The sequence below is a fragment of the Hyperolius riggenbachi genome, chromosome 2 (genome assembly GCF_040937935.1).
Source record: "Hyperolius riggenbachi isolate aHypRig1 chromosome 2, aHypRig1.pri, whole genome shotgun sequence".
Lineage (NCBI taxonomy): Eukaryota > Metazoa > Chordata > Amphibia > Anura > Hyperoliidae > Hyperolius > Hyperolius riggenbachi.
Genome location: NC_090647.1, coordinates 575,019,339 through 575,047,287, shown reverse-complemented (window position 1 = coordinate 575,047,287; position 27,949 = coordinate 575,019,339). Strand labels below are relative to the sequence as shown.

The window sequence follows — 27,949 nt, the reverse complement described above, 5'->3', positions numbered from 1 at the left end:
TGCTATCAGTGTGTGAGGAGTGGGAGAAGAGGGTACGGATACTGGAAGCCTGTGCTAGCATTTCTCCTGCGGTGTTGCTATCAGTGTGTGAAGAGTGGGAGAAGAGGGTACGGATACTGGAAGGCTGTGCTAGCATTTCTCCTGCGGTGTTGCTATCAGTGTGTGAGGAGTGGGAGAAGAGGGTACGGATACTGGAAGCCTGTGCTAGCATTTCTCCTGCGGTGTTGCTATCAGTGTGTGAGGAGTGGGAGAAGAGGGTACGGATACTGGAAGCCTGTGCTGGCATTTCTCCTGCGGTGTTGCTATCAGTGTGTGAGAAGTGGGAGAAGATGGTACGGATACTGGAAGCCTGTGCTGGCATTTCTCCTGCGGTGTTGCTATCAGTGTGTGAGGAGTGGGAGAAGAGGGTACGGACACTGGAAGCCTGTGCTAGCATTTCTCCTGCGGTTTTGCTATCAGTGTGTGAAGAGTGGGAGAAGAGGGTACGGATATTGGAAGCCTGTGCTGGCATTTCTCCTGCGGTTTTGCTATCAGTGTGTGATGAGTGGGAGAAGAGGGTACGGATACTGGAAGGCTGTGCTAGCATTTCTCCTGCGGTGCTGCTATCAGTGTGTGAGGAGTGGTAGGAGAGGGTACGGATACTGGAAGCCTGTGCTGGCATTTCTCCTGCGGTGTTGCTATCAGTGTGTGAGGAGTGGGAGAAGAGGGTACGGATACTGGAAGCCTGTGCTAGCATTTCTCCTGCGGTGTTGCTATCAGTGTGTGAAGAGTGGGAGAAGAGGGTACGGATACTGGAAGCCTGTGCTGGCATTTCTCCTGCGGTGTTGCTATCAGTGTGTGAGGAGTGGGAGAAGAGGGTACGGATACTGGAAGCCTGTGCTGGCATTTCTCCTGCGGTGTTGCTATCAGTGTGTGAGGAGTGGGAGAAGAGGGTACAGATACTGGAAGCCTGTGCTAGCATTTCTCCTGCGGTGTTGCTATCAGTGTGTGAGGAGTGGGAGAAGAGGGTACAGATACTGGAAGCCTGTGCTAGCATTTCTCCTGCGGTGTTGCTATTAGTGTGTGAGGAGTGGTAGGAGAGGGTACGGATACTGGAAGCCTGTGCTGGCATTTCTCCTGCGGTGTTGCTATCAGTGTGTGAGGAGTGGGAGAAGAGGGTACGGATACTGGAAGTCTGTGCTGGCATTTCTCCTGCGGTGTTGCTATCAGTGTGTGAGGAGTGGGAGAAGAGGGTACGGATACTGGAAGCCTGTGCTGGCATTTCTCCTGCGGTGTTGCTATCAGTGTGTGAAGAGTGGGAGAAGAGGGTACGGATACTGGAAGCCTGTGCTAGCATTTCTCCTGCGGTGTTGCTATCAGTGTGTGAGGAGTGGGATAAGAGGGTACAGATACTGGAAGCCTGTGCTAGCATTTCTCCTGCGGTGTTGCTATCAGTGTGTGAAGAGCGGGAGAAGAGGGTACGGGTACTGGAAGCCTGTGCTGGCATTTCTCCTGCGGTGTTGCCATCAGTGTGTGAAGAGTGGGAGAAGAGGGTACGGATACTGGAAGCCTGTGCTGGCATTTCTCCTGCGGTGTTGCTATCAGTGTGTGAGGAGTGGGAGAAGAGGGTACGGATACTGGAAGCCTGTGCTAGCATTTCTCCTGCGGTGTTGCTATCAGTGTGTGAAGAGTGGGAGAAGAGGGTACGGATACTGGAAACCTGTGCTAGCATTTCTCCTGCGGTGTTGCTATCAGTGTGTGAGGAGTGGGAGAAGAGGGTACGGATACTGGAAGCCTGTGCTAGCATTTCTCCTGCGGTGTTGCTATCAGTGTGTGAGGAGTGGGAGAAGAGGGTACAGATACTGGAAGCCTGTGCTGGCATTTCTCCTGCGGTGTTGCTATCAGTGTGTGAGGAGTGGGAGAAGAGGGTACAGATACTGGAAGCCTGTGCTGGCATTTCTCCTGCGGTGTTGCTATCAGTCTGTGAGGAGTGGGAGAAGAGGGTACGGATACTGGAAGCCTGTGCTAGCATTTCTCCTGCAGTGTTGCTCTCAGTGTGTGAAGAGTGGGAGAAGAGGGTACGGATACTGGAAGCCTGTGCTAGCATTTCTCCTGCGGTGTTGCTATCGGTGTGTGAGGAGCCGGAGGAGAGGGTACGGATACTGGAAGCCTGTGCTGGCATTTCTCCTGCGGTGTTGCTATCGGTGTGTGAGGAGCCGGAGGAGAGGGTACGGATACTGGAAGCCTGTGCTGGCATTTCTCCTGCGGTTTTGCTATCAGTGTGTGAGGAGTGGGAGAAGAGGGTACGGATACTGGAAGCCTGTGCTGGCATTTCTCTTGCGGTGTTGCTATCAGTGTGTGAGGAGTGGGAGAAGAGGGTACGGATACTGGAAGCCTGTGCTGGCATTTCTCCTGCGGTGTTGCTATCAGTGTGTGAAGAGTGGGAGAAGAGGGTACGGATACTGGAAGCCTGTGCTAGCATTTCTCCTGCGGTGTTGCTATCAGTGTGTGAGGAGCGGGAGAAGAGGGTACGGATACTGGAAGCCTGTGCTGGCATTTCTCCTGCGGTGTTGCTATCAGTGTGTGAGGAGCGGGAGAAGAGGGTACGGATACTGGAAGCCTGTGCTGGCATTTCTCCTGCGGTGTTGCCATCAGTGTGTGAAGAGCGGGAGAAGAGGGTACGGATACTGGAAGCCTGTGCTGGCATTTCTCCTGCGGTGTTGCTATCAGTGTGTGAGGAGTGGGAGAAGAGGGTACGGATACTGGAAGCCTGTGCTAGCATTTCTCCTGCGGTGTTGCTATCAGTGTGTGAAGAGTGGGAGAAGAGGGTACGGATACTGGAAACCTGTGCTAGCATTTCTCCTGCGGTGTTGCTATCAGTGTGTGAGGAGTGGGAGAAGAGGGTACGGATACTGGAAGCCTGTGCTAGCATTTCTCCTGCGGTGTTGCTATCAGTGTGTGAGGAGTGGGAGAAGAGGGTACAGATACTGGAAGCCTGTGCTGGCATTTCTCCTGCGGTGTTGCTATCAGTGTGTGAGGAGTGGGAGAAGAGGGTACGGATACTGAAAGCCTGTGCTGGCATTTCTCCTGCGGTGTTGCTATCAGTGTGTGAAGAGTGGGAGAAGAGGGTACGGATACTGGAAGCCTGTGCTGGCATTTCTCCTGCGGTGTTGCTATCAGTGTGTGAGGAGTGGGAGAAGAGGGTACGGATACTGAAAGCCTGTGCTAGCATTTCTCCTGCGGTGTTGCTATCAGTGTGTGAAGACTGGGAGAAGAGGGTTGCATTCAGGCATGCTCAGATGTACCAAAATTCGGTTTGGGTACATTCGAATTCGGGTCGGCATGACATTCAAATTCGCCTTCGACCACGAAACTGGGCTCGGATTCATATTTGGTTCGGGGTTACGCCTCAAAATTTGGTAAAAATTCGTGTTCGCGAATTCGGGTTTTTTTTGGCACTGGCAGCAGGCAATGTATTGTGTGGACCCTGGCGGTGGGACCACTGACAGCAGGAGGATAAATACAACAGCAGCAGCAGGAGGAGGAGTGACGTGTGGCACTGGCAGCAGGCAATGCATGATGTGGACCCTGGCGGTGGGACCACTGACAGCAGAAGGATAAATACAACAGCAGCAGCAGGAGGAGGAGTGACGTGTGGCACTGGCAGCTGGCAATGCATAGTGTGGACCCTGGCGGTGGGACCACTGACAGCAGGAGGATAAATACAACAGCAGGAGGAGGAGGAGTGACGGGTGGCACTGGCAGCAGGCAATCATAGTGTGGACCCTGGCGGTGGGACCACTGACAGCAGAAGGATAAATACAACAGCAGCAGCAGGAGGAGGAGTGACGTGTGGCACTGGCAGCAGGAAATGCATAGTGTGGACCCTGGCGGTGGGACCACTGATAGCAGCAGGATAAATACAACAGCAGGAGGAGGAGGAGGAGGAGTGACGTGCTGCACTGGCAGCAGGCAATGCATTGTGTGGACCCTGGCGGGGGGACCACTGACAGCAGGAGGATAAATACAGCAGCAGTAGGAGGAGTGACGTGTGGCACTGGCAGCAGGCAATGTATTGTGTTGACCCTGGCGGTGGGACCACTGACAGCAGGAGGATAAATACAGCAGCAGTAGGAGGAGTGACGTGTTTCACTGGCAGCAGGCAATGCATAGTGTGGACCCTGGTGGTGGGACCACTGACAGCAGCAGGATAAATAAAGCAGCAGCAGGAGGAGGAGTGACGTGTGGCACTGGCAGCAGGCAATGTATTGTGTTGACCCTGGCGGTGGGACCACTGACAGCAGGAGGATAAATACAGCAGCAGGAGGAGGAGGGACGTGTGGCACTGGCAGCAGGCAATGTATAGTGTTGACCCTGGCGGTGGGACCACTGACAGCAGCAGGATAAATACAACAGCAGCAGTAGGAGGAGGAGTGACGTGTGGCACTGGCAGCAGGCAATACATAGTGTGGACCCTGGCGGTGGGACCACTGACAGCAGCAGGATAAATACAACAGCAGCAGCAGCAGGAGGAGTGACGTGTGGCACTGGCAGCAGGCAATGTATTGTGTGGACCCTGGCGGTGGGACCACTGACAGCAGGAGGATAAATACAACAGCAGCAGCAGGAGGAGGAGGAGGAGTGACGTGTGGCACTGGCAGCAGGCATTGCATAGTGTGGACCCTGGCGGTGGGACCACTGACAGCAGGAGGAGAAATACAACAGCAGCAGCAGGAGGAGGAGTGACGTGTGGCACTGGCAGCAGGCAATGTATTGTTTGGACCCTGGCGGTGGGACCACTGACAGCAGGATGATAAATATAACAGCAGGAGGAGGAGGAGGAGTGACGTGTGGCACTGGCATCAGGCAATGCATAGTGTGGACCCTGGCGGTGGGACCACTGACAGCAGAAGGATAAATACAACAGCAGCAGCAGGAGGAGGAGTGACATGTGGCACTGGCAGCAGGCAATGCATTGTGTGGATCGTGGCGGTCGGACCACTGACAGCAGGAGGATAAATTCAACAGCAGGAGGAGGAGTGACGTGTGGCACTGGCAGCAGGCAATGCATAGTGTGGACCCTGGCGGTGGGACCACTGACAGCAGGAGGATAAATACAACAGCTGCAGCAGGAGGAGGAGTGACGTGTGGCACTGGCAGCAGGCAATGTATTGTTTGGACCCTGGCGGTGGGACCACTGACAGCAGGAGGATAAATATAACAGCAGGAGGAGGAGGAGGAGTGACGTGTGGCACTGGCAGCAGGCAATGCATAGTGTGGACCCTGGCGGTGGGACCACTGACAGCAGAAGGATAAATTCAACAGCAGGAGGAGGAGGAGTGACGTGTGGCACTGGCAGCAGGCAATGCATAGTGTGGACCCTGGCGGTGGGATCACTGACAGCAGCAGGATAAATACAACAGCAGCAGCAGGAGGAGGAGTGACATGTGGCACTGGCAGCAGGCAATGTATTGTGTGGACCCTGGCGGTGGGATCACTGACAGCAGCAGGATAAATACAACAGCAGCAGTAGGAGGAGGAGTGGCGTGTGGCATTGGCAGAAGGCAATGCATAGTGTGGACTCTGGCGGTGGGACCACTGACAGCAGGAGGATAAATACAACAGCAGCAGCAGGAGGAGGAGTGACGTGTGGCACTGGCAGCAGGCAATGCATAGTGTGGACCCTGGCGGTGGGACCACTGACAGCAGCAGGATAAATACAACAGCAGCAGCAGGAGGAGGAGGAGTGACGTGTGGCACTGGCAGCAGGAAATGCATAGTTATTCTTTTTATTAAAAGACTGCAACATCTATACAAAGAAAAATTATAAAAATAACCAATAAATAACAAAACATTAGGCTTCCCGCCTTAAGTACCTTAGTACTTATAGTCTATAATGAGTCCATACCTGTAAGAGACTGAAATCAACTTAACTTAATCATGCTTCCAAACTTATACTTTAAGTTACGGATTTCCAGCATAATCTTGCCACCTGGGCTTACTATACACTATATTACAATTCTTATATACACTTTATCTTCCAGCAAGAAAGACTAAGCAACTTTACACCACCTCATGCTTGCAAACCATTCCTCAATTTAGATCCTCTAACTACGTGATGAGAAAAAGAAAGCTCACCAAAGGGGAGGTCTGGTCAAGTCATGGAGGCTTAATGTTCCGCCAAAGCAGACACCACTCCCCCCGACTCAACCTTCCCTCCTCAAGACCCCGAATTTTCCCAACCTCACCAATAATGCCATGCACCACCACCTGGACAGGGAGGACTTTCTGATGGATCGTAATTTGACACCGTGCATTCCAAGTGTAATACCGAATCACTAGACTAACTAAAAATAAAGTGTCCAAATTAAATGACCCCCGGTTATTGAATGGGGCATATGTCCACTCCGCATAACTAAGCCGCTCTAGGAAAGGAATACCCAAAGCCCTTCCCACCTGTTTGTATACTTCTTTCTTAAAGGAACAGTCCACTAGGAAATGGTCCATGGTTTCCTCCACACCTCCACACTCCTCATGAGGACAACCACGATCCCTATCCCCAATGAACTTCAAGTTTCCTCTAACAAAGAGTCTGCCATGGAAGGAAAGCCAAGCCAAGTCCCTGAATTTGTTAGGAATCCTAGGAGAACATAGCAAGCGCAAACCCTCCTCCATAATTGGGCTTGGGCAATCTCTCAGGGCCAATGGGTCCTTAAAGAAGGTCTCAATCACTCTCTCCTCCAGGGATTTCCTAGGGATTGAAGTGATCTCCTCCCTCGTCAGTTCCCACTGCCTCATTGCTTTCAGACATGGTGCAACATAGGCCGGAAGATAGCCAGGACCAGCTCTCAGTCTTTTCACTAAACCACCACTTTCCCATTGTCTGAGAAAAGGCCTAAACCAGGACTGGAAAATACCCATCCATCCAGGCAGTTCCTCCGCATACATTTTACCAAGATTGTGTTTAATAAATAACAGAGAAAAGAAAACCACCGGGTTGACCATCCCTAAGCCACCCTTCTGCATTGATTGATAATTGACATTCCTCTTAACGTGGTTCATCTTGTTTCCCCAAAGCATTTGGAAAAACAAGCTGTAGATTCTTGTGTGAAGAGATACTGGCAAAATACAGACAAAACTGACATACAACATAATTGGAATCAGATAGGTCTTGATTATGTCAATCCTTTCTCTGAAAGTCAATCGCCAACCTTTCCAGCGGACCACCTTAGCCTCGGCACACTTTAGTCTGCTTTCCCAATTTTGGTGACCATAGTCACCCAGGCCAAATTCTATGCCAAGTATTTTAATCTTTTCCTTTGGTGCCGGAAAAGAGACCGGAAGTAAGAAGCTCTCATTTTCCTTACCCATCCAGAAAGCCTCACACTTGTCCCGATTGATCATTGAACCTGATGCCAATGAGTAACGGGCAATCTCCGCACAGACACCTTCCGCCTCCTCCTGTCCAGAGATTACCACAGTCACATCATCAGCATAGGCAACAACCCTGAGAGGGGATACACCAGAAATGCCCGACGGCACCCCACACAAAGCTCCACCCTCAATCCTTCGTATGAAAGGATCAATGGCAAAGGCATATAGCAGGGGACTCAAAGGACACCCCTGACGCACCCCTGATCTAACCTCAAAGGTCTGTCCGACCCAACCATTGACAAGCGGGAAGCTTTCAGCACCTTTATACAAAGCTTTCAGCCACTTGATAAACCTCCCCGGCAGACCATACTTACTAAGGAGCATCCACAGATACTCATGATTGACACGATCAAAAGCCTTTGCCTGATCCAACGCCAGTAAGTACTTTCCCCAACCAGCAGCTTTGCATCTCTCCAGAATCTCCCGGACCGTTAATACGGCTGAAAAAGTGCTCCTCCCCTGGACAGAACAATGCTGCTGACAAGAAAGTACTCCATTTGCCACCTGGCTCAAACGCCAAAAAATTACTTTAGCCAGAATATTTCGGTCAACATTGAGAAGGCTGATAGGCCGCCAATTCTCAATCATTGAAGAATCTTTACCCTTTGACAGAAGTATAACTGCTGATTCTCTCATAGAGGGAGGAAGCTCATCCTCTGCAAGGCTGCGATTGTACACTTCTGCTAACTCAGGAGCCAGAATATCTTGAAAGATTTTGTAAAATTCTGCCGTCAGTCCATCCGGACCCGGCGTTTTCTTGACAGCAAGACATTCTATGGCTTTCACCACTTCCTCAGCAGAAATTTTTTCCGTCAAGAACGCAAGGGGAACATCTACATTCTCCAGTCCTGGAATATTACACAAGAAAGACTCCATCGCTGTCTCATCAAGAGGTCTGCTACCCAACAGTTCAGAATAAAAGGATCTCACGATTTCCAGAATCCCTGCTCTGGACTGCACCAGGGATCCTGTACTATCTTTGAGACCATAGATGACCTTAACTGCTACACTTTGTTTGCAATTCTGATAAGGGTCCGGCGAGTGATTTTTACCGTAATCCCTTTCCAGAAGCAAAGAAGCATGCCGGTCATACTGACTCTTGCGCAACAAATCCTTGATCCTTTTGATCTCCCCAGGATCACCATCCCCCGAGACAGCGATTTCAAGCTTCCACCTCAGACGCTGGTAGGTAACATATCTACCAAAAGCTCTCTTTTTTGCTATGTTCTTGAAAAGACCTACTGCCCGCCTTTTGACCATCTCCCACACTCAGACCTACTGCTGCAACAGTCCAGTAGAGTAACCTGTGCCTGAAAAAAATCCCTGAAAGATTGTCTCACACTTTCCTCCTTCAACAGCAACGAATTTAATCTCCAGATACCCTTTCCTTTCGGAGGGACATCTGCAACATTCAACACCATAGACACGATACAGTGATCGGAGAACTCCACCACCTGCACCCTTGGGGATAAGGTAGCAGAGCTCTCCTTAACAAAAAACCTATCTATCCTACTCCTACGCTCACCACAGAAAAAAGTGAACCCCGTGTCGTCTGGATTGTGCTTTATATGTACATCTACCAGACCAGCATCTCTAATCATATTATTCAAAAAGTTACTATCATAGCCCAGGCGGATCTTGGCACCTCTCCTGTCCTTTAACCTGACTATGGTATTGAAATCACCACCAAAGACCACCTCTTGGGCTGTAAACAGAAATGGTTTGATCTCTGTGAAGAGGCGCTTCCTTTCCCTTTCAGACTGAGGCCCATAGATGTTAATCAGCCTTAAATCCTGCCCCCTCACAGAGACGTCCATTACCAAGCATCTCCCCATCTCCACCTCACTTACTCGCCGGAAAGTTACCATGTCGGTCTTAAAAAGCACCGCCACCCCAGTATGAGTCTCAGCCGCAAGAGACCAGTAAGAGGGACCGTAATGCCAATCCCTCTTAACTTCATGTATGTCATCCAGCGTTTGCAACCTGGTCTCTTGCAAAAATAAAATGTTGGCATCAAATTGAACGAGAAAAAATATGGCTTCCCTACGAGCACTCACCGATCTCATACTAGCAACATTAATGGTTGCTAGTTTCAAAGGGGGGGGAACCTCCATCAGAGTAAATGAGTTTGCTTAGCCTTCCTTAAACTGTACCAGAGGATACTTCCATATCCGCCGCCTCAACCTCATCATCACTATTTACAGCATTCCCTTCTGACATATCAGATTGGTCAGATAATGCATTAAATTTATTTTTCACAGTAACCAATTTTTTCTTTTTAATCTCTTCCAACTTCTCATTTATTTTTTTCTCCGCTTGGAGCATCCTCCTTTCCCTCCTCTTTTCTTTTACGGATTTTACTTCTATAAATTCTCCTTCATCTTCAACCTCTTTTACTTCCCCACTTTGTTTGTACCTCCCCCTCCCACCGACACTTTCTGCTTTTGCTTCTTTTGGAATCTTGTTGTTTTTCTTCCCCTTTTCCCCACCTTCTGCCTTCTTAATTTTGGGAGCACTCTTCTCCCGATTTGTTTCAGAAGGAGTTTCCCCTCCATCTTGAGAACCTCCCTCTTTGCATATGGAGAAAATATTTTTCCCCTCACCTGGCGCTGCAATCTTGAAAACCGTCTCTGTACCTTCCGGGAATTTGGCAACCACCGGTACCAAGGAAGGGGGGGGGGGGGGGGAGGTGGAGGCATTGACTTTAGTACCGATGCAAAAATCGGCACTTCCACCTGGGGCTTCAAGGCGATGGACTCTGGACGTGACGACCCACCATCAGCGACCTCTCTCTCTTCACATTCTTCTTCTAAGATTTTTTCCATCTCCTTTTCCACCTCCTCTTCCACATTTGCCCATGCTTCAGGGCACTTCACGTACGGGTGTCCCAACTTGAGACATATACTACAACGTATGTCTTTGCAATCTTTCGCTAAGTGCCCCAAAGCATGGCAACGTGAACATTTCACCTCTTTGCAGGAAATGCTATAATGGCTCCGAGAACCGCATTTATAACACGCCCGAGGCTGTCCCTGATAGTACGCTGTCACCCTGTCCTTTCCAATAAAGACAGACGTAGGGATGTGTTTAACCACATTCCCCACTCTGTCCAATCTTACCATTAGCTCCCAACCTCCCCCCCAGATCCCAAACTCATCCATCACCTTTCTTGGCTCATTTAATGGCTTCCCATAGTTCCTGAGCCACACCATGATATCATGCACAGGGATGGATTCATTCGGGACCACAGTTGTCACCTTTTTGTCCAAAGACCGTCCAGACACAGGCTGAGGAATCAACCAAGTCCATTCCTCACTTGCTTTCCAGTTTTTCTCATATTTCTCCCAAAATGCATCTAGACCGGTCGGGGACAAAAAGCTAACATCAAAAAAGGAGGGGGGGGGGGTTTCAGGAGCCAAAATGGCATAAAAGTCCACCGCCTTGAAGCCCATCTTTAGCAGCAATTGAATAAACGTTTTCCTCGTATAAGTTGCACTGTTTCCACCTGGCTTGTAACTCACTCTTACAACATTTCTCCTATTTGCTGCGGATTGACCCGCCACATCATGTACAGTTTGCTTTAATACTCCATTACTCACATTTTTCTTAATCATACCTGCATAAGACACATTTTTTTTACCAATCACAGAATCTTCATTTTGCTCATTCACTGACACATTATTATCAGCTTCGGCCCTCCGCCCACCCTCCTTCTCCCCCTGCACAGTATCCAAACCAGTCTCAGATCCTTTTTGTTTAACCATATCAGATTTGAGCTTCCTCCCACCCTCCTCCCCTTGCTCATTTCTCACACTCCTTTCTTCCCTCTTCTCCAGCCCCTCCTCCCTCCTTCTTTTTGCAGCCTGTGTGCCCCCCGTTTTGTTACCTTTTTGGTTGCTTTCTGCATTCTGCTGTGCTTTTGGAGCAGCATCTAGCGATGCTGCTCCACTTTCAATGCCTCCAGCTCCCTCCCCTTCCTTTCTACCAGGGGGTTCAGCTGCAGCATCCATTCTGCTGACCCCCTGGGACTGGACTGGACGCTCCGAACGCACTGTCGCCGAACCGGAAGTAGCGCTGACGTCACTTCCGGTTTCGCCGCCGCCTTCCGCCGCCAATACCGACGCACTCAGGGCACTGGGGGAGCTCTGACCACCTTTGCCCACCTCTACAGAAGCTCCCCCAACGCACGGAAACCGCTCATGAATGCCTCCACCGCTGCTGCCGCTAAGCCCCGCCCCCACGCCGACTTCAAGCATAGGGGCCATCTTAGGTGAGGGCAAACTTTGCCCAAACATTCCACCAGACAATACAGAGGGATTACACACAGGGGAAGGACTAACCAGGTAGGGATTTGACACATTTGGGGAATTAACACTGGGGAAAAGGTTGGGGGACACACTGGGAAAAGGGGAAGGGGATTGGGATAACGCCAAACTCTGCTGAAAAAACGGGTTATTCACATTGCTTGCATAACTCTGGTAATGTAAATTGGGATACAGTCCATACTGTTGCAACTGTCCAGGAAATTGCTGCACATTTTGCCCATACTGCGGGGAAAAAAAACCATTAAAACTTTGCATATTGCTTAATCCAGTGGAGTTCTGCATAACCTGCGCCTGCATATTGCTGCATCCAGGTACAACAGGTGAAACAGTTCCTTCCATTCCGCTTGCATTCTGCGTTGTACTCTGCCCCTGTACACTTCTCAGGCTCCGCATACTCGCATCCATCTCTAATCCCGCTTTGTCACTTTCGAACCGCATTTGATTTTTCAATCCTTCAGCATGCATACCACCATTCACTATTAACTCCTCCAATTTCCTTTTCTGCAACACAATCTGCTCCTGCAGTTTCACCAACTGCGGATTGGTTCTTAAAAAAGCCGGCTTCCATGACTGACCGTACTTGTTTATACGTTTCTTTAGGTCAAACTGTAGTGAGTTCAATGTTTCCTGTACCAGTTTAACACTCTTGTGCCATTCCACAACATTACTCACAGTCTCTTCCACCATTGACCCACTGTCCATAGCTTTATGAGCCTCCATCCTGGAGGACAGGGATGCCTTCTCAAGGCCCAGGGGAGCCTAAAACCTCCACACACGAAGTCCTTCTCCCTCCTTAGGTGCTCTGCCTGGACAGCTTCCTGGATCCTGGGTGAAATTCAAGGGAATCCTCCCTAGCAGCTGTATCCGCTGGAGCACAGCCGGAGAGGTCCTCTCTCCTCGGCAGCCACACTCACACTGACCTCCAAGGGGCGGGGCAATGCATAGTGTGGACCCTGGTGGTGGGACCACTGACAGCAGCAGGATAAATACAGCAGCAGAAGGAGGAGTGACATGTGGCACTGGCAGCAGGCAATGCATAGTGTGGACCCTGGCGGTGGGACCACTGACAGCAGCAGGATAAATACAACAGCAGCAGCAGGAGGAGGAGTGACATGTGGCACTGACAGCAGGCAATGCATAGTGTGGACCCTGGCGGTGGGACCACTGATAGCAGGAGGATAAATACAACAGCAGGAGGAGGAGTGACATGTGGCACTGGCAGCAGGCAATGCATAGTGTGTGGACCCTGGCGGTGGGACCACTGACAGCAGCAGGATAAATACAACAGCAGCAGTAGGAGGAGGAGTGATGTGTGGCACTGACAGCAGGCAATGCATAGTGTGGACCCTGGCGGTGGGACCACTGACAGCAGCAGGATAAATACAACAGCAGCAGCAGGAGGAGGAGGAGTGACGTGTGGCACTGGCAGCAGGCAATGCATAGTGTGGACCCTGGCGGTGGGACCACTGACAGCAGCAGGATAAATACAACAGCAGCAGCAGGAGGAAGAGTGACGTGTGGCACTGGCAGCAGGCAATGCATAGTGTGGACCCTGGAGGTGGGACCACTGACAGCAGCAGGATGAAAATGAGCGCGGTGTAATATGTTGCCGCTTTATAAATACAATAAATACATAAATCAATTCATAAATTCATAAATAAATCAATGCAGCAGGCCAGCAGCAGCAGGAGGAGTCAGGTAGAAATACAATAAATACATAAATAAATTCATAGGTAAATCAATGCAGCAGGCCAGCAGCAGCAGGAGGAGTCAGGTAGAAATACAATAAATACATAAATAAATTCATAGGTAAATCAATGCAGCAGGCCAGCAGCAGCAGGAGGAGTCGGGTAGAAATACAATAAATACATAAATAAATTCATAGGTAAATCAATGCAGCAGGTCAGCAGGAGGAGGAGGAGTCGTCACGTATGGCAGGCAGCAGGCAATGTATTGTAATTCCCAGGCAGGCACCTCATGTCCTCCTTTCGCCGACAACAGGTGCCAGGAACGTGCCTTCTATCCAGGCCTGGTTAATCTTCAAAAATGTCAGTCTGTCCACGCCCTCTGTGGACAGACGAGAGCGCTTCTCGGTGACCACGCCACCGGCCGCACTGAAGCACCTCTCAGACAGCACGCTGGAAGGGGGGCAAGACAGTACCTCCAGGGCGTACTGCGCAAGCTCCCTCCAGATGTGCAAGCGCTCCACCCAGTACTCCATGGGGTCCACAGGCTCCTCGCTGCCGGTGTCAAGCCCACTGAAGGACCCCATGTAGTCAGCCACCATCCGCATCATGCGCTGGCTGTGACTCTCACCGAAGGTGGCTGCTGCCCGCACCTCCTCTCTCGGCTGCTGTACCTTCATGTAGAACGCCTGCGTCAATGACAGCAGGTCTCCTGGGAGCCTGACGCTGCTGCTGGCCGCAGGCACCTGCTGCTGGCTGCTGGACAGGTACAGAGGGAGTGGAAGGCGGGGGGAAGGCTTCCTCCAGTCGCCGAACAAGGATCTCCTGCAACTCCCTTGCTTGCTGCTCATGGTCTCTGGCAGGCAGAAACTGATCCCACCTCCCCCTCAGCCGTGGGTCCAGGATCATGCTGATGCAGGCGTCCTCCCTCGCTTGCATCCGCGTGACCCTGGGGTCTGTGCGCAGGTAGCGCAGCATGTGCGCTACCATGGGGAACAGGGTGGACCGTCTAACAGAGACATCAGGGTCAGCGTCCTCTTTCTCCTCTTGCCCCTGAGATTCTTCCTCCTCTCTCCACCCTCGCACCACTGCTGCTGCGCTCCGATGTTCCCCCCCAGCAGCAACGTCCAGCACCTCCAACTCCTCCTCCTCCAGGGACTCAAATACCTGCGGAGCAGTGGACTGCGCAGGCGGCTGCTGTTCCAGCTGCTTCAGGGCCTCCTCTCCCTAATCCACCAAATCGCCAAGTGCCCTGTCCAGCAGACAAATAAAGGGCACCCACTGGCAGAGGGATGCCTGTTGTTCACTCGCCAGGTTGGTTCCCTGCAGGAAGGGAGCCAACACCAAGCAGACCTGCTGCATCTGCCCCCACTGTGTGTTGGTGAGTAGCTGGAGTTTGGTGGTGGTGCTGCCGGTGCCGGCGCAACAGTGGCATCATAGATGTACCGGTTGACAGCCCTCCTCTGCTCAACCAGCCGCTCCAACATCGCCAGGGTGGAGTTCCAGCGAGTTGGCACATCTATGATGAGGCGGTGTCATGGCAGGCCCTCCTGCTGCTGGATGTCTGCCAGTTTTGCTGCGGCAGCTGCTGATTTGCGTAAAGTGTGCACAATTTTCCGCGACGCTTCTAACAGCTCCTCCATCCCCAGGTAGGTGCGCATGAACTTTTGCACCACCAGGTTCAGGACGTGGGCCAAGCAAGGGACGTGGAGCAAGTCTCCACTGCTGATGGCAGCCAGCAGGTTGGCGGCATTGTCGGACACCACCAATCCCACAGTGAGGCCTCTGGGGGTCAGCCACGTCCTCTCCTGCTCCCCGAGGTACTGGAGCACGTTGGATGCCGTCAAGGAGTTTTTCCCCAGGCTTTTCATCTCCAGCAGCGCTTGGCAGTGGCGGGCCTTCACGCTGCTGGAGATACGGGATCGCTTGGCGGCGTGCTGACACCACGTAGTGGGCGACTGGTGCTGCTGCGCCCGAGGGTGGACCTGCTGCTTCCTCGCTCTGGATTTCCACCAGGCTGACCCAGTGGGCCGTAAAGGACAGATAGTGCTCTGTCCCAAACCGGCTGCTCCATGAATCCATGGTTATGTGGATCCGCGCACTGACAGCGTGATCCAGCGCGCGGCCCACGTCCCACATTCTCCATGGCAGAGCGGTGCAGTGCTGGGATCGCCCTGCGGGAGAAATAGTGGCGGCGGGGGACTTGCCACTTCGGGATGCCAACCTGCAGCAGCGCTCTGATGTCACTCCCCTCCTGCACAAAGGAATAAGGCAGGAGCTGGGAGCACATGGCCCGGGCAAGCAACCCGTTCAGCAACCGGATTCGCCTGTGGGCGGGAGGCAGCACCTTGGTCACACCGGGGAATGGTTCGCTGAGCATGGTCTGGCAGCGTTTGCCTGCACAGGAGGATGAGGAGGCCACTGTGGAGGGAGCTGATGAGGCCACTGAGGACTGGCTGGGCGGGGGGGGGGGGGGGTTGGCAGGGGGAGTGAGTTGCTGCTGTGATCCTGCTGCTGCTGCTGGATGGGCAGGAGGGTCAGCTGCTGCTGCTGAAATCTGTGCAGTGGCTGTCTGGCTCTGACCACTGCCTGCACCACTTTGCATAAGCTTCTCCAACTCATTAAAGTCCTCAAAATGTCTGCTCTGTAAGTGGGTCTGCAGGCACGAGGTACTCAATTTGTGGATATCGGGACCTCTGCTGAGACTGAGATTGCAACTGTTGCAAATTGCACGGGTCGGGTCCACTGGGCACTTGGTGAAGTACCGCCAGACTGGGGACTTCAACCTGCTCTTTGAGCTTGAGGGCTGGGGTTTTTGGGTGCCCTTGAAGGATTGTGCCTTTTTGGTTTTAGTTAGAGGTTTGCTGCGGGTGGTGGTAGCGACTGAAGCAGCAGGCTGTGGCTCCTGCCTTCCACGCCCTGTGCTGGCCGCCTTGCTGCTGCCGCACCTCTGCGCCAGAGACGCCTCCTCCTCCGATGATGAGCTGCCTTCAACCAACTGTGCTGGTGGTACTGGTGGCACATAGGGAGGATCTATCAAGTCATCATCATCAACCCCAAACATATCCTGTGAGCCCGCCTCAACCAACTCCTCTACCCCAACATCCCTTGCATCATGCCCCTCCTCCTCAGCGCCAACAACAAACTTCTGCACCTCGAACTCCTCCTCCTCCTCCTTGGATGGCCCCATGATCTCCAACTCATACTTCTCCAAAACATCCCTGTACATGGTCACAGTCTCAGGGGAGAAGAGCGTGCTCATTGAGGGCAGGCTGGTCGATGGGGTCACCGTGACCATGGCCTCAAGCGCTGGTGGAGGCTTGCTGCGGACAGGAGTGCTGGTGGTGGTGGCGCTGGTCTCGCTGGTGCTGGAGGCCTGGCTGGAAATGGAGGCTTCCTGCTCTGCCATCATTTCCACCACAGCCTGCACCTGACTCTCCCCAATGGGCCATGGGCGACGACCCATCTCAAAGATGGGCGCAACACGCTGCTGTTGCGCCTCGGCTCCCTCCTCCCTGCGGTCAGTGGCTGGTGGCGCACCAGTCCCAGACCTGCTGCTGCTGGCAGTGACTCCTGCAATGGCGCTTTCTCTCCTGGTGGTGCCTCGCCCTCTACCTCTGCCAGTCATTGTGCACTATACAAATACAGTAAAAAAAAAAAAAAAAGTATAAGAGGGCGGGAAAGGGTGTAAACTTTAATAAAGTCTGTGTTGGTGGTGACTAGTAGTAATAGTAGGCAGTAGTAGTACGCACGCAGGTAGCTAAGAAACACCTAGCGTACTACACTATAAGTAAGTCGTGCGGCAGACAGTCGGTGACAATTGCAATCGGTCACACACGGTCAGACGCAATCAATCGATCAATAGGCTCGGGCAGGCGACAGACAGTCACAGGTCACTCACAACGGATGCTGGTGGTGGCCTGTCACAGTCAGTAACTAACTAACACAGTACTGAAACTAATAAAGTAACAGACTACAGGAGTAATAATTAACTAAACTAGTACTACTAAGTACACAACTAACTAGAATCCCTAACCTACCTAAGCTAGTAGTAGCAGGCTAAGGCTACCTAGGCTAGCAGGCCTAGCCTGCACACAGACTAACACTAGCCTAGCACAGTATACACACTATACACTAGCTGACTAAAAACAATCAAAATACAAGCTAACTATATAAGACAATAATAAATGTGTTTAGGAGGTGTTTAGGAAGCAAAACGTCAGGTTTAGCAGTGAAAAGCACTTGCTCAGACACAGCACAGCACTGGAGAATCTCTCAGTACCAGCAGCAGTCACACAAGTGCGTGGCTCTGCAAGATGGCCGCCGCCTTATATACAGGAGGGGAGGGCCAGGCTCCCCTCCTCTGATTGGTTGCTAGGGTTGCCAGGCAGGAGGACTTCTGATTGGCCCAATGACATCATCCCCGAAGCCGAAACCGAACCCACAGCTCCATCCGGCCGAATTCGAGTGCGCACATTCGGCAGGCTTCGTATTCGGGTTCGACTCGGATTGCAGCATTCGGGTTCGGATTCGGCAAACCCAAAAAACCACCCGAATTTTCAGGGAAACTTCGCATTCGGGGTCCTGCTGAGCACCCCTGGTTGCATTGACAATCCAACACAATGGGCAGCACATTGAATGCATTTTATGAGTGGTCAGAAACTTGTAAATAACTCATGAAAGAATAAAGTTACATTAAAACCAAGCACACCATTGTTTTTCTTGTGAAATTCCCAATAAGTTTGATTTGTTACATGACCCTCTTCCTATCGAAAAAACTAAAGTTGGATTCAAAATGACCGACTTCAAAATGGCCGCCATGGTCACCACCCATTTTGAAAAGTTTCCCCCCTCACATATACTAATGTGCCACAAACAGGAAGTTAATATCACCAACCATTCCCATTTTATTAAGGTGTATCCATATGAATGGCCCACTCTCTACATCAGAGAGCTGGGAGTACATCACAGGGGGGCGGGGCCATATGTCACAGAGGTGGCAAGGTGTACATCAGAGAGTGGGAAGGGGGGAGTATGTCACAGAGTGGTGGGGGGTGTACTTTACACAGCGGGGGGGGGGGGGGGCGAGGACATCATGGAGCGGGGGGGGGGGGGGGGGTGTACGTCACAGACTGGGGAGCAGGGCTATGCATATGAGCTGCTGTCGGCGCACTCTGCTGCAGGGTCATATTTGTGTATTTTTGGCATTGCAGTGTGATGTGACGGGGGCATCACTCCGCTGAAATTAGATGTAAAAGGGGCCTCAATCAGCGCTCTCACAATTCCATATATTGCAGCAATTAGGGAGCACAGATTATGCATATCATATTGCTCTAGACTCCAGCCTGCCTTTCCTTTCATGCCTAAACAGTCATGTGTAGCAAAAGATTCCAATAACAAGAGGAAAACATATGGATGGACAGAATAACGGTATTCTCATTGCACATGAAGTGGACATAAAATACCAATCAAAAATCTATATACAGTGGGTTGCAAAAGTATTCGGCCACCTTGAAGTTTTCTACATTTTGTCACATTACTGCCACAAACATGCATCAATTTTATTGGAATTCTACATGAAAGACCAATACAAAGTGGTGTACATGTTAGAAGTGGATCGAAAATCATACATCATTCCAAATTTTTTTTACTAATCAATAACTGCAAAGTGGGATGTGCGTAATTATTCGGCCCCCTGAGTCAATACTTTGTAGAACCACCTTTTGCTGCAATTACAGCTGCCAGTCTTTTAGGGTATGTCTCTACCAGCTTTGCACATCTAGAGACTGAAATCCTTGCCCATTCTTCTTTGCAAAACAGCTCCAGCTCAGTCAGATTAGATGGACAGTGTTTGTGAACAGCAGTTTTCAGATCTTGCCACAGATTCTCGATTGGATTTAGATCTGGACTTTGACTGGGCCATTCTAACACATGGATATGTTTTGTTTTACACCATTCCATTGTTGCCCTGGCTTTATGTTTAGGGTCGTTGTCCTGCTGGAAGGTGAACCTCCGCCCCAGTCTCAAGTCTTCTGCAGTCTCCAAGAGGTTTTCTTCCAAGTTTGCCCTGTATTTGGCTCCATCCATCTTCCCATCAACTCTGACCAGCTTCCCTGTCCCTGCTGAAGAGAAGCACCCCCCGAGCATGATGCTGCCACCACCATATTTGACAGTGGGGATGGTGTGTTCAGAGTGATGTGCAGTGTTAGTTTTCCGCCACACATAGCGTTTTGCATTTTGGCCAAAAAGTTCCATTTTGGTCTCATCTGACCAGAGCACCTTCTTCCACATGGTTGCTGTGTCCCCCACATAGCTTGTGGCAAACTGCAAACAGGACTTCTTATGCTTTCTGTTAACAATGCCTTTCTTCTTGCCCCTCTTCCATAAAGGCCAACTTTGTACAGTGCATGACTAATAGTTGTCCTATGGACAGGGTCTCCCACCTGAGCTGTAGATCTCTGCAGCTCGTCCAGAGTCACCATGGGCCTCTTGACTGCATTTCTGATCAGCGCTCTGCTTGTTCGGCCTGTGAGTTTAGGTGGATGGCCATGTCTTGGTAGGTTTACAGTTGTGCCATACTCCTTCCATTTCTGAATGATCACTTGAACAGTGCTATGTGGGATGTTCAAGGCTTTGGAAATCTTTTTGTAGCCTAAGCCTGCTTTAAATTTCTCAATAACATGAACCCTGACCTGTCTTGTGTGTTCTTTGGACTTCACGGTGTTGTTGCTCCCAATATTCTCTTAGACAACCTCTGAGGCCCTCACAAAGCAGCTGTATTTGTACTGACATTAGATTACACACAGGTGCACTCTATTTAGTCATTAGCACTCATCAGGCAATGTCTATAGGCAACTGACTGCACTCAGATAAGGGGGGCTGAATAATTATGCACACACCACTTTGCAGTTATTTATTTGTAAAAAATGTTTGGAATCATGTATGATTTTCGTTCCACTTCTCACGTGTACACCACTTTGTGTTGGTCTTTCACGGGGAATTCCAATAACATTGATTCATGTTTGTGGCAGTAATGTGACAAAATGTGGAAAACTTCAAGGGGGCCGAATACTTTTGCAACCCACTGTATATAAAATCGTGTATGTGCCACGATCACTTGAAAACGCCTTGACCGATTTGAATGAAAGTTGGTATACAGATCCCTTAGTACCTGAAATGATATGTTCTGGGGGTCTCGCGTCCCCCCTGCACACGTGGGCGGAGCTACAATTAGCCAATCAGATTTTACCCATTCATGTCAATGGAAAAAATGTAAAAGGCTGCCATTCTTACAGTGATCAAGCCAGAGTCCCCACACTTGGCACAGTTGGTCACTTGGTGACAGAGGTTACAAATTCAGAAAAAGTGGGCGGAGCATAAAAGAGCCAATCAAATTTCAGCCATTGATTTTAAATGGAAACTCTTACATTTGCCACAGTCAGTCACTGAGTGACTGAGATTAATATTCAGGAAAGTGGGTGGAGCCTATACCAGCCAATCAAAATTCATCTATTGATTTTCAAGGGGAATATTTAAACTGCTGCCATTCTTACACTGTTTATGGCAGAGGCTTCATACTTGTAACAGTCGGTCATTGGGTGATGGGTTTCAATTCACTAAAGGGGCGGAGCCACAAACAGCCAATCAGATTTATTTTCTGGATAAACTGCTTCCGTTCACACAATTTTGATGCCAGGAACCTGAAAGATCACAAACTTGGTCATTGAGAGACTGTGTCCAGGTTACAAAAAGTGGGCGGAGCCAAAAACAAATTTCACTGGGAAAATGTAAACTGCAGCCCTTCTTACACTGTTAATGGCAGAGTTCTCACACTTTGCCCAGTTAGTCATTGGATCACTGGGATTAATATTCAAAAAAGTGGGTGGAGCCTAAGAAAGCCTATCAAAATTTACCTGTCAATTTTCAAGGGGAATATTTAAATTGCTGCCATTCTTGCACTGTTAATGGCAGTAGCCTCAAACCTGGTGCAGATGGTCATTGGATCACCGGGGTTCAAATTCAGCAAAGGGGCGGAGCCACAAACAGCCAATCAGATTTGTTTCATTTCACTGGGATAATACAAATTATTTTTGCCAAGGACCCCAAAGCTCACAATCTTGGTCATTGAGTGTTTGTGTGTTAGGGTTAGAAAACATGGGAGGAGCAACAGCAGCTAAATACATACCCGGGCAACGCTGGGTCATCAGCTAGTACTGTATATAAAATGTAATAAATGTCCTCCCAGAGAAATGGGGTATATGTTAGTTCCATATGGATTAGGGGGTTATACTTACCTCTGCCCCTCTGCTCCCGGATACAATCCCATACACATGCCCCAATCTACAGGACCCCAATCTCAGGAGCCCCTCCAATGGGCCAGGGGAATAACTATCTCCACTGCCCTCCAACCTTTATCAGTGAAGCAGCTCAGATCTATTTCCATATTCAGATCTTTTGGCCGAAGGGCCACTCACACTTCAATATGCAGGGCGATTTTACCGCGATTAGTGGGGTAGAAATCACTGGGCACCCTCACGATTGCCGACGATCAGCACTTTGTTAACCAATTCACAACTGAGGGGTTTTACTACCCCTGGAGCACCAGAGCAATTTTCACCTTTCAGCGCTCCTTCCATTCATTCACCATTAACTTTATCATTACTTATCACAATAAAATAAACTATATTTTGTTTTTTTTTCGCCACCAATTAGGCTTTCTTTAGGTGGGACATTATGCCAAGAATTATTTAATTCTAAATGTGTTTTAATGGGAAAATAGGAAAACATTTGGAAAAAAAAATCATTATTTTTCAGTTTTCGGCCATTATAGTTTTTAAATAATGCATGCTACTGTAATTAAAATCCATGTAACTTATTTGCACGTTTGTTCTGGTTATTACACCGTTTAAATTATGTCCCTATCACAATGTTTGGTGCCAATATTTTATTTGCAAATAAAGGTGCATTGTTTTCCGTTTTGCGTCCATCCCTAATTACCAGCCCATAATTTATAAAGTAACAGTGTTATACCCTCTTGATATAAATATTTAAAGAGTTCAGTCCCTAAGGTTTTTTTATGGGTTTTTTTTATATTGTAATTTTTTGTATTTTTTTTATATTACAAAAAAAAAAATTAGTAACAATTGGGGAGTGTGGGAGTTAATGAGTTAATTTATATTGTAAATAATGTATTTATATATGAAAAATGTTTTTGGGTGTAGTTTTACTTTTTGGCCACAAGATGGCCACAGTACTTTTTTGTGAATGCGTCCTGTAAGCGTCGGAATATGCTTGAAAGAACAAAGAGAAATCGAGAGCCCGATATGGTGTAGTATTGTTGAGTTGGTTGTGGTTTAAAGCAAAATATTTAGATATACTCACAAACATGGGTTACCCATAGGCAACCACTTCAAGTGCAGGTGGGGAGTATTAGAACCTGACCCCACTCAGGTTATTAAGATGTCGCTCTCTGTAGATAGGAAACGGGGTAGCACCCCTCCACCGAGGGTGGAATCAAGATTTCAGCAAAGCTTGGTGTACAGAGGCGCCAGAGTAGAATAAAAACGTTTAAAAACCGTCTAAAAGAGGGGGCTGTTCAGGTGGACTTACCTCCCTCCACTAAGTGGAGTTAAATAAAATATTTGTATTGATATATTGTGACTCAATTGAGTTTTATATTTTTGAGGGAGGTAAGTCCATCTGAACATCCCCCTCTTTTAGACGGTTTTTAAACATTTTTATTCTACTCTGGCGCCTCTGTACACCAAGCCTTGCTGTAAGCGTCGGAAGTACGCTTGCAGGAAGTTCAGGGAAGCTGGGAAAAAAAAAAATTTTCACAATGATCGCGCTGCTTCTCACATGCCAATATCTCTGAGATGGTGCAAATTGTATGCTAATTATATGCAAAGTTATGCAGCTGCTGCCTCTTGTCCATTTCTCATCTGCATAAACTTTGCATGAACTTGGAATTCTCAGCAGCTCACTGACCCTCCCTAATGATAATTGCTCCTCCCCTCAGAATTCTCTAACAGGAAGTGATGATGTTTCTCTATTTGCAGGTCGGAGTCCCGGCATCAGGAACCTCTCAGAGACCCGTCTCTCTGTATCCACAGACTGTACAACGGATGATGATGTCACTGGACAAGAGACTCCTGCAGATATCCTGGTGACCCCAAATATTCCCCCAGACTCCCCCCACCTGTCTAACACTGAGGAGCCTCATACCCAGCACAGCTCTCCCCCAGCTGGAGGGTCTTATTCCTGTTCCACGTGTGGGAAATGTTTTGTGGGTAAATTAAGTCTTGTCAGACATGAGAGATCCCACACTGGTGAGAAGCCCTATTTACGTTCTGAGAGTGGGAAATGTTTTCGGTCTAAAGGGGAGCTTGTCCAACATGAGAGATCTCACACTGGGGAGAAGCCCTATTCATGTGCTGAGTGTGGGAAATGTTTTGTAAGGAAATCACTTCTTGCCATACATGAGAGAATTCACACTGGTGAGAAGCCATATTCATGTGCTGAGTGTGGGAAATGTTTTGTAAGGAAATCACATCTTGTCAGACATGAGAGATCTCACACTGGGAAGAATCCCTATTCATGTGCTGAGTGTGGGAAATGTTTTGCATTTAAATCAGAGCTTGCAAGACATGAGAGATCTCACACTGGTGAGAAACCCTATTCATGTGCTGAGTGTGTGAAATGCTTTAAGTCTAAATGGGAGCTTGTCATACATGAGAGATCTCACACTGGTGAAAAGCCCCATTCATGTGCTGAGTGTGGGAAATGTTTTCGGTATAAAGGGGAGCTTGTCATACATGAGAGATGTCACACTGGTGAGAAGCCCTATTCATGTGCTGAGTGTGGGAAATGTTTTGTGCAGAAATCACATCTTGTCATGCATGAGAGATCTCACACTGGTGAGAAGCCCTATTCATGTACTGAGTGTGGGAAATGTTTTGCAAGGCAACCACAGCTTGTCATACATGAGAGAACGCACACCAGTGAGAAGCCCTATTCTTGTGCTGAGTGTGGGAAACGTTTTGTAGAGAAATCACAGCTTGTCATACATGAGAGAACTCACACTGGTGAAAAGCCCCATTCATGTGCTGAGTGTGGGAAATGTTTTGTAAGGAAATCAAAGCTTGTTACACATGAGAGATGTCACACTGGAGAGAAGCCCTATTCATGTGCTGAGTGTGGGAAATGTTTTGCAGATAAATCACATCTTGTCAGACATGAAAGATCTCACACTGGTGAGAAACCCCATGCATGTGCTGAGTGTGAGAAATGTTTTCGGTGTAAAGGGAAGCTTGTCATACATGAGAGATCTCACACTGGTGAGAAGCCATATCCATGTGATGAGTGTGGGAAATGTTTTAGGTCTAAGGGGGAGCTTGTCAGACATGAGAGATTTCATACTGGTGAGAAACTATATTCATGTGCTGAGTGTGGGAAATGTTTTGTGTGTAAATCAAAGCTGGTCATACATGAGAGATCTCACACTGGTGAGAAGCCCTATTCATGTGCTGAGTGTGGGAAATGTTTTGTGTGTAAATCAAAGCTGGTCATACATGAGAAATCTCACACTGTTGAAAAGCCCTATTCATGTGCTGACTGTGGGAAATGTTTTGTAAGGAAATCAAACCTTGTCAGACATGAGAGATCCCACACTAGTAAGAAGCCATATTCATGTGCTGAGTGTGGGAAATGTTTTCCACAGAAAACACATCTTGTCAGACATGAGAGGTCTCATACTGGGGAGAATCCCTATTCATGTGCTGAGTGTGGGAAATGTTTTGCATTTAAATCAGAGCTTGCAAGACATGAGAGATCTCACACTGGTGAGAAGCCCTATTCATGTGCTGAGTGTGGGAAATGTTTTGCATTTAAATCACCGCTTCTCAGACATGAGAGATCTCACACTGGTGAGAAGCCCTATTCATGTGCTGAGTGCGGGAAATGTTTTGCTCGGAAATCACATCTTGTCATACATGAGAGATCTCATACTGGTGAGAAGCCCTATTCATGTGCTGAGTGTGGGAAATGTTATGCTGAGAAATCGCAACTTGTCATACATGAGAGAACTCACACTGGTGAGAAGCCCTATTCATGTGCTGAGTGTGGGAAATGTTTTAGGTCTAAACGGGAGCTTGTCTTACATGAAAAAGTTCACACTGGTGAGAAACCATATTCATGTGCTGAGTGTGGGAAATGTTTTGTACAGAAGTCACAACTTGTCAGACATGAGAGAACTTACACTGATGATAAGCCATTTTCATGTGCAGAGTGTGGGAAATTTTTTTGGTCTAAAGGGGAGCTTGTCAGACATGAGAGATCTCACACTGGTGAGAAGCCCTATTCATGTGCTGAGTGTGGGAAATGTTTTGTATATAAATCACATCTTGTCAGACATGAAAGATCTCACACTGGTGAGAAACCCCATGCATGTGCTGAGTGTGGGAAATGTTTTCTGTCCAAAGCGAAGCTTGTCATACATGAGAGATCTCACACTGGTGAGAAGCCCTATTCATGTGCTGAGTGTGGGAAATGTTTTGCAGATAAATCACATCTTGTCAGACATGAAAGATCTCACACTGGTGAGAAACCCCATGCATGTGCTGAGTGTGAGAAATGTTTTCGGTGTAAAGGGGAGCTAGTCATACATGAGAGATCTCACACTGGTGAGAAGCCATATCCATGTGATGAGTGTGGGAAATGTTTTAGGTCTAAAGGGGAGCTTGGCATACATGAGAGATTTCATACTGGTGAGAAACTATATTCATGTGCTGAGTGTGGGAAATGTTTTGTGAAGAAGTCACAACTTGTCATACATGAGAGAACTCACACTGGTGAGAAGCCCTATTCATGTGCTGAGTGTGGGAAATGTTTTGTGTGTAAATCACATCTTGCCAGACATGAGAGATGTCACACTGGTGGTAAGTAAGGGTCAGTGATAGCTTTGCCTCCAGTGAACCTGAAGTGGCCACAGCATACTGCTCTCCATCTCCCCAGCATAGCAGGCAGTAGGGGGGGGGTGGAGAGGGGAGTGCAGCAGCCAATAACAGGCTTGTTCAGTTCCGCTTATCCCTCTCTCATCACTGGGAGAAGCTCTATTACTGCACTGAGTGTGGGAAATGGTTTGGCCATCAGTGGTCTTCTCCAGTGTTTGTTTTATCCCTTGCTAGAGGCACATGGCAGCATATTTACCCAGAATCCTGAGGACTCTTTCATGCTGCTCAGTGCATTGGTTTGTAAAGCAATAAAGTCTCTGAACTGAGGTGACATGATGGGATTATTATTATTTAGTATTTATATAGTGCTGACATCTTCCGCAGCGCTGTACAGAGTACATAGTCATATCACATAACTGTCCCTCAGAGGGGCTCACAATCTAATCCCTACCATAGTCACATGTCTATGTACAGTACAGACCAAAAGTTTGGACACACCTTCTCATTCAAAGAGTTTGTTTATTTTCATGACTATGAACATTGTAGATTCACACTGAAGGCATCCAACTATGAATTACCACATGTTACCCAAAGCAATAGAAACAACCCACACTGCCACCCCCCCCCCCCCCCCACCACCACCAACACAGCCCACCAACATAACAATTCTATAATACAAAATACTGTACTTTTACTGCCAATGTACCATATTATGTTGCACATGTTTGTCACTCAATGATTGAAGTTTTAAATGTAGGATGTATTATAGCAGAAACAATATACCCTCTGATCTCTGTCATTTGCAGCTGTAACTCCTTTTTCTATTGCCTGAGGAAGCGGGCGCTGACCCGTGAAACGCGTTGCTTTGTTTTATCTGGAGTTCGTTAATAAATAGACTGAATGTACAGTCGTGTTGTGTCTGCTTGGAGGGGGCGTGTCCACCACTGCCTCCTCTAATTACCAAGTTTTGGCTTTTAAGCTCCTTTAAAACCCCTTTTATCCTTTTGGCGCCTCTGTTCTGTCTTATATAATATTGTATCCACCCTGGGTGGAGGGTTGCGACCCTTTTCTACTATCTACAGAGAGAGACTTCTTATTCCTGAGTGGGGTCAGGATAATCTCCCCACCTGCCTTTACAGTGGTTGCCTATTGGTGACCCATGCTTGTGAGTGTAACAACTATTACTCTTTGTCATTATCCCCTTTGTCAATACATACTACACTATTGGGGCTCTTGGTGTTCCTCTGTTTATCTCGTTTGCCAAACACGGCTGGATGTACAAAATACAAATTGCAAAAAATACTGGATATCTGCAAAGGGCAATGGTACAGCATCAACTACAGAACAACATATAACACCTGCCTGCACTACCATTAGACCAGTCTCCAATATTCAGAATCCACGGTCAGATGTGAATATAACTGAAAACGGTGTGTAAATAAATAATACAGGCCATGGGAGCGCTGCTTACCACTGTGCGCACACTGTCACTTCTCAGCACGTCTGGCAGGGGATGGGGCTCACATGTATAATACAGGCCATGGGAGCGCTGCTTACCACTGTGCGCACACTGTCA

At 48.7% G+C, this 27,949-nt stretch overlaps 1 protein-coding gene across 1 annotated transcript in view; it reads left to right on the top strand.

The window, feature by feature from the left end:
* Positions 1-27,259, top strand: part of LOC137547462 (zinc finger protein 585A-like) — an 81,765-nt gene extending 54,506 nt beyond the window's left edge. Inside the window, exon 2 of the mRNA XM_068271058.1 lies at positions 23,482-27,259. Coding sequence (XP_068127159.1) covers positions 23,482-26,366 — 2,885 coding nt within the window. The 3' untranslated portion in view covers positions 26,367-27,259. The remainder of the gene's footprint in view (positions 1-23,481) is intronic.
* The last annotated feature ends 690 nt before the right edge of the window (positions 27,260-27,949 follow it).